At 50.9% G+C, this 12,715-nt stretch overlaps 1 protein-coding gene across 2 annotated transcripts in view; it reads right to left on the minus strand.

Moving 5' to 3' along the window:
• Positions 1 to 3,010: 3,010 nt before the first annotated feature.
• LOC116949427 (protein FAM107B-like) overlaps positions 3,011 to 12,715 on the minus strand; it is a 32,974-nt gene continuing 23,269 nt past the window's right edge. For both annotated transcript variants that reach the window (XM_032966763.2, XM_032966764.2), the window contains exons 2-4: positions 12,249 to 12,437; positions 9,479 to 9,629; positions 3,011 to 7,140 (exon numbers count right to left, since the gene is read on the minus strand). In XM_032966763.2, the coding sequence (XP_032822654.2) occupies positions 7,024 to 7,140; positions 9,479 to 9,629; positions 12,249 to 12,437 (457 nt within the window). In that variant the 3' untranslated portion in view covers positions 3,011 to 7,023. The remainder of the gene's footprint in view (positions 7,141 to 9,478; positions 9,630 to 12,248; positions 12,438 to 12,715) is intronic.

Below are 12,715 nucleotides of genomic sequence, written 5' to 3' on the forward strand. Positions count from 1 at the left end.
TGCCAGAACTGACCACAGTGCCAGCAGGCCTGGCAATACATGAGGGCTTGCATTTGGTGTTTAATTGCATATAAAAGAGTCCACAAGAATGGATGTTAATTTTGGTTACTTCAGATTAAAATTTGTAAAAAAAAGAGATGTAGTTTTAGTGTATAAAACGAGCAACGATAATTATGCTATCGCAATATTGTGCAAAGCGGGCGATCGTCCCTCTCGTCGGCAAACCTCGTGGAGTTGTGTGAAGTACCATTGCATTAACACCTTGAGATATGTAAGCACCAAGGCTCATTTTCACCAGTAGAGGGCAGTCGATGCACACTGGTGAAGTGCGAGGCACAAGGCATGCCATTATTATTTGGTTTTCTCTCTTGCCACAATTGTTTTCTGTCTTGTCTCATCCGGTGAGTTTTGTGCATTTAAATTTCCATTCCGTTCCGTCCTGTGGACGTTCAATATTCCCCATCCCATGAACATCTCACAAGCGCAGTAGAAACATACCCTTCCACATTTTATTCAGGAGAAAAGGTCCATATACCCCGTGGTTTGATGCCATTCTATTTTGAGTCGAGGACCGAGTGGAACACGAACCGGTGCACCTCACTTTTCTGTATTCTATTGAGGTCCAAGCAGTTCCGGACCAGCTCCCGACGCAAGAACGGCAGCCTCTCCCAAGCGAGAGCAGGACTCGAGACATTCCCCACGGCCATCCGCAGCGATGTCTCGCGGTGTTCCTTGGAGAGACCTCGAGTGGGCGTTGCAATCCCCTGGCTCCTCCAATGGGGTCTCGCCAGGCACGGCGCGTCATAAGACGCCGATCCCTCCGGGGCAATCCCGCACGTGCTTAATTTAGATGTCGCTTTCATGGTCCCTTGATAGTTACACTTTAAAGTGGATGAATGAACCACCTTTTTCGCACCAATCCAGCAGTAAGGCCACTGCCCTGGATGTGAACACTTCAGTCAAGAGGACGATCAGCTGACGAGCGTCAACCTCCTGCCCCATTGGCATGACTCCGCATCGAGAGTTTTACGATGCGCTTCTTCTGCGGCCGTCTGGGACGCTCTTCCTTCCGATATTAGGAAGCCAGTGGAGCTGTGCACTTTTAAATCATCTCGATTGAAAACTCATTTCTAGCAAAATGCTTTTTGTGTCCAGTTTGTCTTTTCCCGCACACCTCCAATGAGCGCGGTTGGCTACGTACGGGTGCGAAAGACGTTCAACGTAGGTACAGAGAACGTAGGTACATACACAGCGTAGGTACGCACACAACGTAGGCACATACATCGACAACGTAGGTACACACACAACGTACAAAGTGTTACCATCTGACACCACCACGAGGTGTTGGGTGGTTGTTTTGCCGGACGCAGCATCTCAATGCGCACGCACACACGAGGAAGACCCCTCCCCCGTCTACCCCTGCAGGCTGTGGACAGCCAGGGCGCACTGCGGGAACACTCTGCGCTGTGAAGACGGCGAACCGCGTTTACATTTTTGGCCATGGCATTGAGCAAAGTTTGAACCCGGTTCACTTTTCACTGCCAAAAAAAAACCCTCCGTAGGCCATGCTCTATAATGAATTCCCTCGTTAAGTCGATGAACACTCAGTCTGTGTCACGCATGGAAGCGTCGCGAGCAGCGATTCTTGGCTTCGTCCCAGCACCGCGATTAATTGTCTGCGTTGATGGACGAGCGGTGCTGGTGAACCCGGGTTTCTGATCTGGACGTCTGTGAAAACTACTGGGCATCTGCGAAAAAAGAGCTTTATAGCTCCAGTAACAAGTAAATATTCAGATTCTGTCAGTGGTTCAATAGAGAGGTCAGGTCCAGCAACATGGCAGTGGAGTTAATGGGTCAGGTAGAGACCCCCGCCTGCAGAGGAATGAGCTGGCGACAGGACAGGAGGTTGTGCAGCAAGTGGGATGCTGGCAGCAGGATATCCGTGCAGAGTTTGAGTTTCATTGCTGACAAATGTAAGGGTTGTATCCTTGCAGCAATTCTGGCTCCCTCCAACCTGGAAAAACACAACGCTTAAAAAACGATTGGTGAAACATCACAAGTGTCTAGACAAAGCGAGTTTTCCTTGGGTAAGTATATCCATATTTATATACTGGTACGTACATTATAGTATACAGTGTCCAACAGTGGAGTGACAAAGGGGTGATGATGATTACTATTATACAGGGTCTTTGAGGATGGCCCGAGTGGTCATGACATGCATTTTTATAAAATAACACAAGTTGAAACTACAAAACAAGCCCTTGGGTCTTTTATTTATTGATGTAAACACATTCTCAACGTGGGAGCCTCCAGCATCAGCTGTCAACTTGTCAGTGAACACCCCCGTGGCCCTGCTATACGCCATCGCCTTTACTGTAGAGTGTTTGACTAATATAAATGTCCAAATGATAAGCCACTTCGTTGAGCTATCATTTGTGGCCAGTCTCCTTCTAAAAAAGAGCTATATAGCTCAGTGGGCCTAACCTGGTAAAATAAAATTAGTTTAGTTTATCTAGCCCTTGCCGCTCCTGTTTATCCCCCTCTATCTGGTCAAACAGAAGCTGCTTCGGTATGCGGTGGCTGGGTATGCGGTGGCTGGGTATGCGGTCGCTGGGTATGCGGTCGCTGGGTATGCGGGCTACATGATCCAGCCAATGCAGCAGAGCCTACCGGAGGAGCTCACCAATGGGATTGTGTTCAGATCTTTCAAGGATCCGTGAGCTCCTCAACACAATCAAGTCTGGTTAAACCCAGGATGGATGTTCAGTAGGTCGGCCGGATTGTTTAAAACCGGCCTAAGTGTTCTAAGAAAGGAGTCTCCATTTTACAAGAATTTTGTTTGAGAACTACGTGAAAAAAATACGCCCCGTACAGCCTGGAACAGATTAGTTTGTTGTGGACATTGCTGCTAGAGAGCTCCGATTGAGAGGATGACACACAGACATATCTTGCCAGACTAATCCTTCATGGACTGGCTCGCCTGTTGAGGTTTAAGTCAAAACAACTCACGTTTTTATGGAAATGCACCTTTATTAGGCGAGTCACAGATGGAAACACAAAATGGACAAAATTAGTCTGGTATCAAAATAACGTAATCTTTCTGTTGTTCTTTTTTTACATACAAAAAAAATATAAACACACGACGTACACTTAAATACTTTACAGACGAGACACGGCGATGCATTTTGTTCGTTCTGACATCAAATCGCACGGCTGTGGCGCTCGCCACTCCTCAACAAGCTCACGGGATTTTTAGTTTTGTCCCAAACGACTGCCGCTCCACCGCGCCACGCAACCTGCGGCCCTCTCGACCAGCAGCGGAACGAGCGCGGGGGGCAGCCAGGCGGCGCCTTGCCCCCCCCCCATCCCCCGGTGGAACAAAGCTACGAGTTTGGGTCCCCCTTGATTACCACCGTGAGATAGGTTTTCAACAGTGTACAATAACAAACTTATTTAAAACGCGGTTTTAATGTATTTTTTTAAAAGTGAAAATGGTTTATGTTGACGTCCCACGTTTTTATTTTAATTTAATTACAGCAGTAACGTTTGGCGACCGTTCGTGACAAATCAAATATTGGGGGGCCCCCACCTCACCGATTGCCGCACCCCCTGAGCAGCCAACGTCGTCACCAGTCACCACGCCACTGACAATGTCACCACACCACTGACAATGTCGTCACCACACCACTGACAATGTCGTCACCACACCACTGACAATGTCGTCACCACACCACTGACAATGTCGTCACCACACCACTGACAATGTGGTTACTAGGCTACAGCTCTCGGTCCCTTGCGGCCTCCCTCCCAGCAGTGGCGATGGTCCCAGCGTGCTACCTTCCCGCTGGCAGGCAGGCAGCCAGCCCGACCCCAACTCAGAACACCGCGGCTGGGTCTTCCATGGATGCCCACCCAAGGCTGGGCGCGCCAGGCTGCCCCCAACGCAAATGTGAAGAAGCGTTGACCGAACAACAGACGTTTAAACATCACCTGGTCCGACACTCGGGACGGCATTGCAACGACGCGTTCACAGGCACGGGAGCGACGAGACGGCGATGTCCCAGAGAGTGCCCAGCCGTCAACTTTAAAGGAGATTTTGTTCCTCGTGAACGCGGCTTCAAAACACCGGTCGATGGCTGTTTTATTGCTGCCCGTTGACTCTGTGTCAACTTAGGGCGGCAGAAACAACGGAATATTTTTTAATGTAAAGACTGGCGACAGAGGCAAGTTTACTGTACCCACAACACCACCGTCTCGCGGCGGTGCTGTTCCTGCAGCGGCACTCTGCCCAGCTCGACAGCCGTGAGAGAATTTGACCCACAATCTGAACGCAGACCGTGGCTTTACGCACGGTTCAGAGGACAACCAAGTCCATCATCTCTTAAGGGTCAATAAAAAAGTTGGAGTCTTTTCATGGTGGTGGTCCTAGGAATAATCTGGCCCCCCGTCATGGAAATGTATAATTTCCACCACTGGCTCAAAAACGCTACCTGGTAACACTTAGAGCAGGGAAATACAATTCAACCACCTGCGGGCTTCCCAAAAAGCAGTTCATATTTTATCGACCCCCCCCCAGAAGGGCGATGATGGTTGGGTCGGTTTAACCCCAGACCTTCCAAAGATTAGACAAATGCTCGGAGCACAGCGCCGCTTTGCTGTACAGATACAGAGCAAAGTGAAGTTTCACAGACAGCAGTGGCACCTCGCCGTGGGTGACCACAAACACCGCACTGCCGCGTGCAACACGCGCGCGGGGCATCGCGCGCCCCGCAAGTCGGGCACACGCACCGTGGCGGTCGCTGACGCCGAAACCCCCACGGTCACCAGACTTCGCGAACGCCAACCAAGCCAGGGGGTTGGTGTGTTAAAGAGTTTTTTTCATTCAAAAAAAACACTATCGGCTTGTGGTTTTGACAATGTGGAAGCAATATATTCCTTTTTAAAATTCCACTTTCGATTGAAACCAACGAGAGGAGAAGTCTTTTAGAGCATCTGTGTTTCTATACGCAATCTGTCGGCTTCATAACATTGCGGTGGGGCAAAAAAAGCTTTTTGTATGCGAATACAGATCCCAAAAGTTTCTCTGCGTTTTTTATGTTTTTGCGAGTTAATTTTTAAGTAAAGCCATGACCGGTTCGCACCTCACATTTATACACGTGCCAGATTTGTCCAAATAAACAGAAGCTTGGCGATGACTAGAAATGTTGTTTTTGCAATTTCTTTCCCACTAACTTTATCCCTACAGCCGGAAAGTAAAAATCCACGGGAGTAATTTGCGTTATGACTCATGGCGCCCTCTTACTGGTGTGCGTCAGAGTTGGGGGGGGGGGGAGAGAGAGGCCTTGTGAATCGACTCGGAATTAGTTCTGTCATGTCATCTTCTCAGGCAATTCCCCGATGTGAAGCGATGTTCTCTTGGCTGGAGGACATCTGGAAGAGATGTCTCCCCACGTCGTGCCAAGGCGACTCCAAAAAAACGACAGCTGGGAGTCACCGACGATAAATAAAACAAAAACCCATGCCGGCACGTACGTACGTGCGTCTGGTTTGTGTACTTACGTACGTAAATAAACAAGACGCAAGCTGGGTCCCGTATGCTTCTGTCACAAGCCCCACATCGATCCCCTACGAACAACTCAACAAGTGTGCCCGTCACAAATCACAATGTCGCTCCTACTACCATCCTCACTACCAACACCAATACGAGGAGTCTGTGCAGGAGCTCACAGAGCCTCACACAGGCATCAGCGCCCCCCCCCCCATTCCTGAGCAGTGTTGCGTGCGCGCAACTAAGCGGCAGAGAGCGTCGCCGCTCTCCGGCACGCGCGACGTCGGTTTGGCACGGATCGAATCGGTACCAGAGAGGGGGGAGAGGGAACCCAAAAAAAATCAAACGATTCACGTTTTTCACTTTAAACCGACGCGCCTTCACCCCGTGTAGCCTCCTCCGCCAGAAAATAATGTTTACTAAAATACGTAAACTTTCATGGCGCCATTCAGAGTTATGCGCATGCATTAAAATACTCACGGGCTATAATAAAAGCAATGAAGTCGTTATTATTGTTGTTGCGATAATTATTTAGATGTTTTCTTTCAACAAATGATATTCCTCTCTTGCCAATGGCGCCCACGTCACGAAAAGATGGCGTTTCGATTGTGAACTCACGAGGGGAGCAGCGCCACTGTGGCCCCCAGAAGATGAGATCATAGAACTACTTCTGAAGTCACTTCAACAGGACTCGGATCCATTCACACTATGGCAGCACACGTATGTACACAGCATATGCCCTGCAAAGGAGATATATATATGGGAAAACTGAAAATCGTAGCCCCTCATAGCTGCCACGTGCCAAATTAAGTGACAACCTACACTGAATGTGACGAGGGTTTTTTTTTTGTGCAGCGATTGGTGACAAGGCTGAGACCACCGGACTGGCTGTACGCGTAGAGCCCGGTTTAAATCACACGCAAGTGGAGCCGGAATTCAAAGCCAGAACCACAGCAGTGTCAGCTCAGTGATCTGACATGGCCATCTTGAGCTCTCGGAGCCACTCCCAGATCTTTTCGCTATTACTATTTAACATTATTACAAGTCTTTTATGGGTAACTATCTACTTATTTATATTTTTATTGTTTTTCATTTATTTTTTGTTAAATATTGTGCAAGCAAACTTTGCAGACAATTACATTTGTTTGTCAATGTATGTATCTTGTGTGATTCTGAATGCAATTAAATATACGGCCTACATTCAGAGAGGCCTTGAGGAAGATGCGTTGATGTCCGAACGTGCTGGGCAAGTCCTCCTGCTCCGTGCGATGGGTCTACCCCGCTGGTGCACTACGTGTGGTCTGGGACGCCAGGCCAATGGATTCCTCGTCGTCGTGGGGTGGATTGGCTGGGCCCATCGCTACTGCAGTGATTAATGGCTGGTTATAGTAATGGGTCTAGCTGGTGCTTCACTGTGCAATGGCTGGGCGTTTTCCCAATGGAGTGTGTATGGGCTGGGTATGGGTTCATCAGTGCTACATGCTGGGCTGCTCTGATGGGGTCTTGGCGGCGCTCCGTAGCGTTCCCTTCACCTTCACGAACTCCGGGGCATCCTTCTGGGCCTCCTCCTGCCTCTGCTGCTCCAACTCCAGCTGTGACAGAAAACACATTTAAACGTCATCATCACTCTCATCATCATAATAATTATTTTCAAACCGTTTTTGTCATTGCCATAATTGTATATCATCAAAATTGCCGGTCAACACTCCAGTGGTCTTCATCGCTGTATCATCATCATCTTTGTTGCCTTTATCATAATGATACACCAACCTGACCACTGATGGCAGAGGTCATGTAAATGACAACCTATGAGGCGCCACATGCCTGTAAACCAGCACGGTGGAGGCAGGGTTGGTGGATCACACAGAGATCGCCGTGTGCTGTGACACTGCGCCGAGACGTGGCCAGAAGATGGCAGCGTGACACATTTCACGACCCACCTGTGCCCGCGAGTCTATCCGCGCGATGTCCCCTCATACCTGCGTGGCTTCTCCGGGTACTGTGATGTGCCGGCACCCACCCACCAAAAAAAAAACATTTAAAAATGGAATTTGTCAAACTTCCAACTGCAGGGCCCTCCTTAACAGGCTGTTGAGACTCTCCTATTTATTGATAAACAAAGCATTGTTAGGACTAATTGTAGGCAGCAGAGCAAAAGTAATTGTTGTACGTACTGTACTTTGCTGAGACGTCTAACCTCTCCCACCTCCACCACCCGGCACTGACCAGTGAGGTGAAGTATGGTCATAGAATCCCTCCGACCCGTGGGGAGGCCTCCATCAAAAGGGATGCACATTTTTGGGGGGGCTTAAATATTACACCGTGACACAGCACGAATGAAAACTCAACAGCATTCTCATTGGGGACAAATACTTCCAGTCGAGTTGTCAGCAGTGGAAATTCCGCATTCGTGTTGCGGGGCCGCCACTCTCTCTACAAAACAATCACTGTTGACTTCAAACAAAGTGAGACTCATTTTAGCGCCTGTAAACAAATTACAAGTTGAGTCCAACCCTGCTCAGGGTTTGAACTCGCACGCTCCTGTCACTTCGGTGCCCTGCTACAGCGCCACCCGGCCACGCACAGTCATCGTCGGCAGCAGTCACGATCAATCCACTGCTGGATGAAGGCCTCTCTAAGCGGTCCGCCGACAGTCGAGTCAGCGCCCGCACACCAGCGGCTCTCGTGGCTCCACCTCCAGGTGGATGCCCTCCCGGGACGACACGGTCCCTCCCTCGACTACCACTCCATCCTCACTCTCGCCCACCGGCCATCGTCATCCCTCATTTCCTTCCCAAGCCGGCGGCTGGCTCTCGCAACACTCGACGTTGGGCCTGCCACTTGCAAACCGATCCTCCGCGTTGCGCTTTCTGCCTCTGTCCATTGCACGAATGCGCCTCTCACCGCCTCGTTCCGTTCTGTCCGTTAGCGTCCACGACTATGCCGGTACACGCAAGTCATTGCCTCCGTTCTCCAGCGAACACGTTTGTTCTCTCTACGGTAAATCACGTGGGTGCGGGAGTGTTTAGGATACACGCTCGCATGACGAGGGCATAGATTGAGCCGATTGGGTGGCGTGCCGAAGTGATGGTTATCGGCAACGTGCCGTGCCCTCGGGGCACCTCCATGCCCTCGGGGCACCTCCATGCCGCACCGGCTGCACTCGATGATTTACTCCCACGGCTGTAAAAAAAAAGGCCAAGGGTGAAGAGCGTGGGAGAATGTATATACAACTCAAAAAATCCACCCGTGCCACAAATAGCACATGGCCCATTACCTTAAATCAACACATGCTACTTATAACCACAACCCAGAGCTATTTATTATTATTATATATAATAAATGTTTTTTTCGAGTGGTTATCTTCGAGAAATTATTGGCTACCGCTTTGGGAATGTAAAAGTTCCACAACTGGCTCAGGGCTCCCGAAAGAGAGATAATCGCAGCCCCGTGCTCATTTAAACACAAGGGCTGGATCCAGGACCACCACCACCGTCGTCGTTGTTGACATCGTTCAACATTCACATCGCGCCTCCCGAAACGGTGATCTTGCCAGCTGGGGGCAATGGCGCTGCGTGAAGTCCCAAATTCGTACTGCCCATCTCATTTATTTTGAAAATGTCGTTTGCATTGTCCGTCTCGTTTGTGTTGCCACGTGTCCTAGTCGAGCCGTAAACAAACACACAAGCGATGCAACGCGCCCGCACCGCGCGGGCACGGCGCCCGCACCGCGGCGTGGCCGGTGCGACGCCGCGCGGTAGAGGCCAAAGTAAAGCCTGAATGGCAAGGCCGAAGCGAGGGCCGGCACATCGAAGCGGATGGCGCGGCGGGCGCCATGGACGACGCCCGCCCGCCGTCGATCCCGGAGAATGCGAGGGCTCGGTGAGAATGCCCGGGCGAGTGGATTCCCGGGAAGAAACGCAGCGTCACCTGCTCAAGTTTCTGCTGTCGCTTCTGAAGCTCCTTCTCCAGGGGGTTGATTTTCGAGGCCTCTTCCTCCTTCCGCTGCCGCCCGGCTTGCTCCCATTTCCTCTTCTCCATCACCTTCTGCAGCTCCGGCTTGTTCAGTGGCAGGTTGCCCCTGTAACGTACAGACAACAAACGCCGACCCCTTCCTTAAGTTAGCCTCAGCCTCTTTGGTCAAACAGTGTTCGCGAGCACGCATAGAGGCTGGCATGTCACATGCGGCGTGTCCTTGGCATAGCGTGGGCAGATATACCGTAGCCAGCATATAATGTGGTGCTTTAGGGAAAACCCTAATAATAGGAAAGAAAATGAAGAAAAAAACAATTCCCGAAACTAAAAAAGGGAACAGCGAGGGCAGCGATGCCGACATGGCCAGCTGTGTCTGCACACTGCACCGAAACGTCGTGTCATTGCAGCGCTAGTGCAGCAGAGCCCTCATTTAGACCAGTGCTGTGTGGTCACCCCTGGAGCACCGGACTATGCGTTCCAGAGCAGACTCGCGGATTTTTGGTGGTTTCTGTGGTCTTGTTTTCCTTTTAGGTTACATAACGCTTTATAGTTTCATCCCATTCCTTAGTTTTATACTGTATTGTGAAAAGTAATATGCATAACATTACAAGCTGTGAATGTGCTAAATGTGGTCTTCGTGGCTATAACGGTGTCTTTGTTGAGAACTGGGCTTGTACCAAGTTTATGGATTCAGCCTGGTCACGAATAACTGCACGAAATAAACCTTTGTGTTAAACTTTGTTGATCAATTGGTCCCTTACCACTCTGAGCATTCAATAGTTTAATTTGTAATGCGACGATCTTTGCAGGGCACGTAAAGCGCTTGACCTTAACTCGTGTTTATGCTGTGCCCATTAGCATTTACCTCCTGAACTTATTGCCACACGCAAAAATAGAGCCGCGCCCATTACGTAACAATCCTGTCAGTGCAGTTTTTAAGTTAGCCACGGGGGACCCCGCCGATGGCAGCCGTCCCTGTGCGGAACAAGGTTGAACACAGTAGAGTACTGGCCTGCATGTAGACATTAGTCTGTGCCAGTAGGGGGGCGATGCTGCTGTATTTGTCTTTCCAAAATTCAGAAAATACCAGAGTCATTTTTCTAATTTTGGACCACGACGCCGACACACGAGGGCTCGCTCGTTACAAATTACGTCACGGGATCTTTAACGTCCACTGTGAAGCAGACAGGAATAACCAGGGCGGCCCGTCATGTTCGAGCTGTGAACCTCCACAACAACAAGCGGCGAGCGTGGTACCGCTAGGCCACGTGTCCCCCCCTACACTTCGGCAACTTAACAACCAACGAGGGCCACACTCCGGGACATTCTCCGACAGATGGCGATGCACCCCTGGGTGCCACGAGAGCTCCAAATGGAGATTTTGTGGCAACGCCGTTTCGATTCATGCGCGTACAATGGCGATAACGTTCGCCAGGAGCTACATGCCGACGGCGAGGTTTGCCAGGCACGAGCGGCCGAAACGGCTTCCACAAGAATTGATTCACAATTGGAACAAGTAAAAGTGCGTCGTAAAACCCCTCCCCTCACAACTTAACACGAGCGTCACGTGAATTGGCCGCGTCGGGTGGAGGAGGGTTCACGCCACACATCCTCACACGACCCAACCCAAAAGAAACAGAGTGCCAAACATAATGCCGGACGCGAGAGCCTTGCGCACAAGATCAAGCACGAGAATCGTTACCAAAGTCAAACGTTTTTCACGGAAGGTTTGTGAGGGAGGACTGCCAAGGCCCCTCTCTCTGGCATCGAGCGGCTGAGTTATGGGCCAATGGGGAATCAGATTATGGCGGTAACTTATCGGACAGGAAGCAGGCGTCGAGGCCGCACACTGCAAGAAGACAGCAGGAACTAGAGGCGATTTAGATGTGCTTCAGTCGCGAACGTTTGAAGGGCAGGGAAACAAAAGGGTGGAATTTTTACTCGAATGCAGAACATTACCCTGCAGCCAAGTGAACGGGCGCATGTTAACACCGCACAGACACAACGGCGTATTCATTCATCGGGGGAATTTTAGCGTTGAGTTTCCACAATGCACCGGCTAAATTTACAGCGATCTTTTATTCGTCCACCATATGAACAGCTGCCAGGAAGACAAATCCCACAGTAGCCCATGCAGTGCGGTTGTCTCAGAGCACCTATAGGCACACCCTGCTATGTACAAGCACAATTAGGGTACAATACAAGTTAATTAAAACGGAACACGTGCGGTGCAGCTGTAATCTATCCACGTGGCGGGTCCCTGCCCAGATCCACACAAGGAACGGATCGCGGTCGAGGGGAACGTACGCCGAGGAGATGGAGCAATCAAATCCGTCATGCGCAGGTGCTGGGTGGATTGTTGCACCGCGGCTTCAGAAGGCCATCATCCAGCAGTGGATTGATCGTGGCTGCCGACGATGACAATTCAGAATGAGTAAAGATATGATCTGCCGTCGCCTGTCATGCTTTCTGCTCGAGCTCTATAAGCTCCTTTGCACATGCAGAAAGGTGCCGATGTCAAACGCTTGACTCGACTATTACATTTTTATTGGGGGGGGGGGGGTTGCCGAGCCTTTAGTAGGAGGGGGGAGGGAAGTGGGAACGGCTCCCTCCAGCCTCCACGATCCTACGAGGCTGGCGGTAGGTCCCAGGGACCCCAGCGAGTCCCCCAGTGCAGACCGCTCCATCGCGCCCCGGGGCTGGCTGCAGGGCCCGTTCACTCAACGTTTTGTGGTTGCAGACGAGCTCGCGGTGGAGGTCTCGGTGGTCCCGCGACTCCTTCACGGGGTTCACGAGGCGGCGCGGCTTGATGAGCTCCGAGTCGTCGGTGGGGCATGGCGGCGGCGGCGGCGGCAGCTCCAGATCCTCTCCCGGGTGGTCGCAGCACCGGGGCCGCTGCCCGGACATCGCGCTCCTGCGGCACGGCGGACGGTGGCGTTAGCCGAGCTTGTGCATCGTCGCACACTCGCACAATTGCACAAAGGCCAACTATGACCGCTCAGCCGGTGTGCTCTCCATCAGAGCTCTGATAAAACAGCCTGGGATTAGAACTTGGATAGGAGGTTGCTGGGCTTTGGGCGATACGGCGACCGCGACAATTGAATAGATCTACGAGAGTTTTTTTTGGGTTGCGTAAATATGTGTCGTTAAACCCGCCACCACACGACACAACCAATTAGTAAGGTTTGTCAC

Source organism: Petromyzon marinus, chromosome 36 (genome assembly GCF_048934315.1).
Source record: "Petromyzon marinus isolate PM22_M1 ecotype Great Lakes invasive population chromosome 36, UKy_Petmar_22M1.pri1.0, whole genome shotgun sequence".
NCBI classification, from domain to species: Eukaryota; Metazoa; Chordata; class Hyperoartia; order Petromyzontiformes; family Petromyzontidae; genus Petromyzon; species Petromyzon marinus.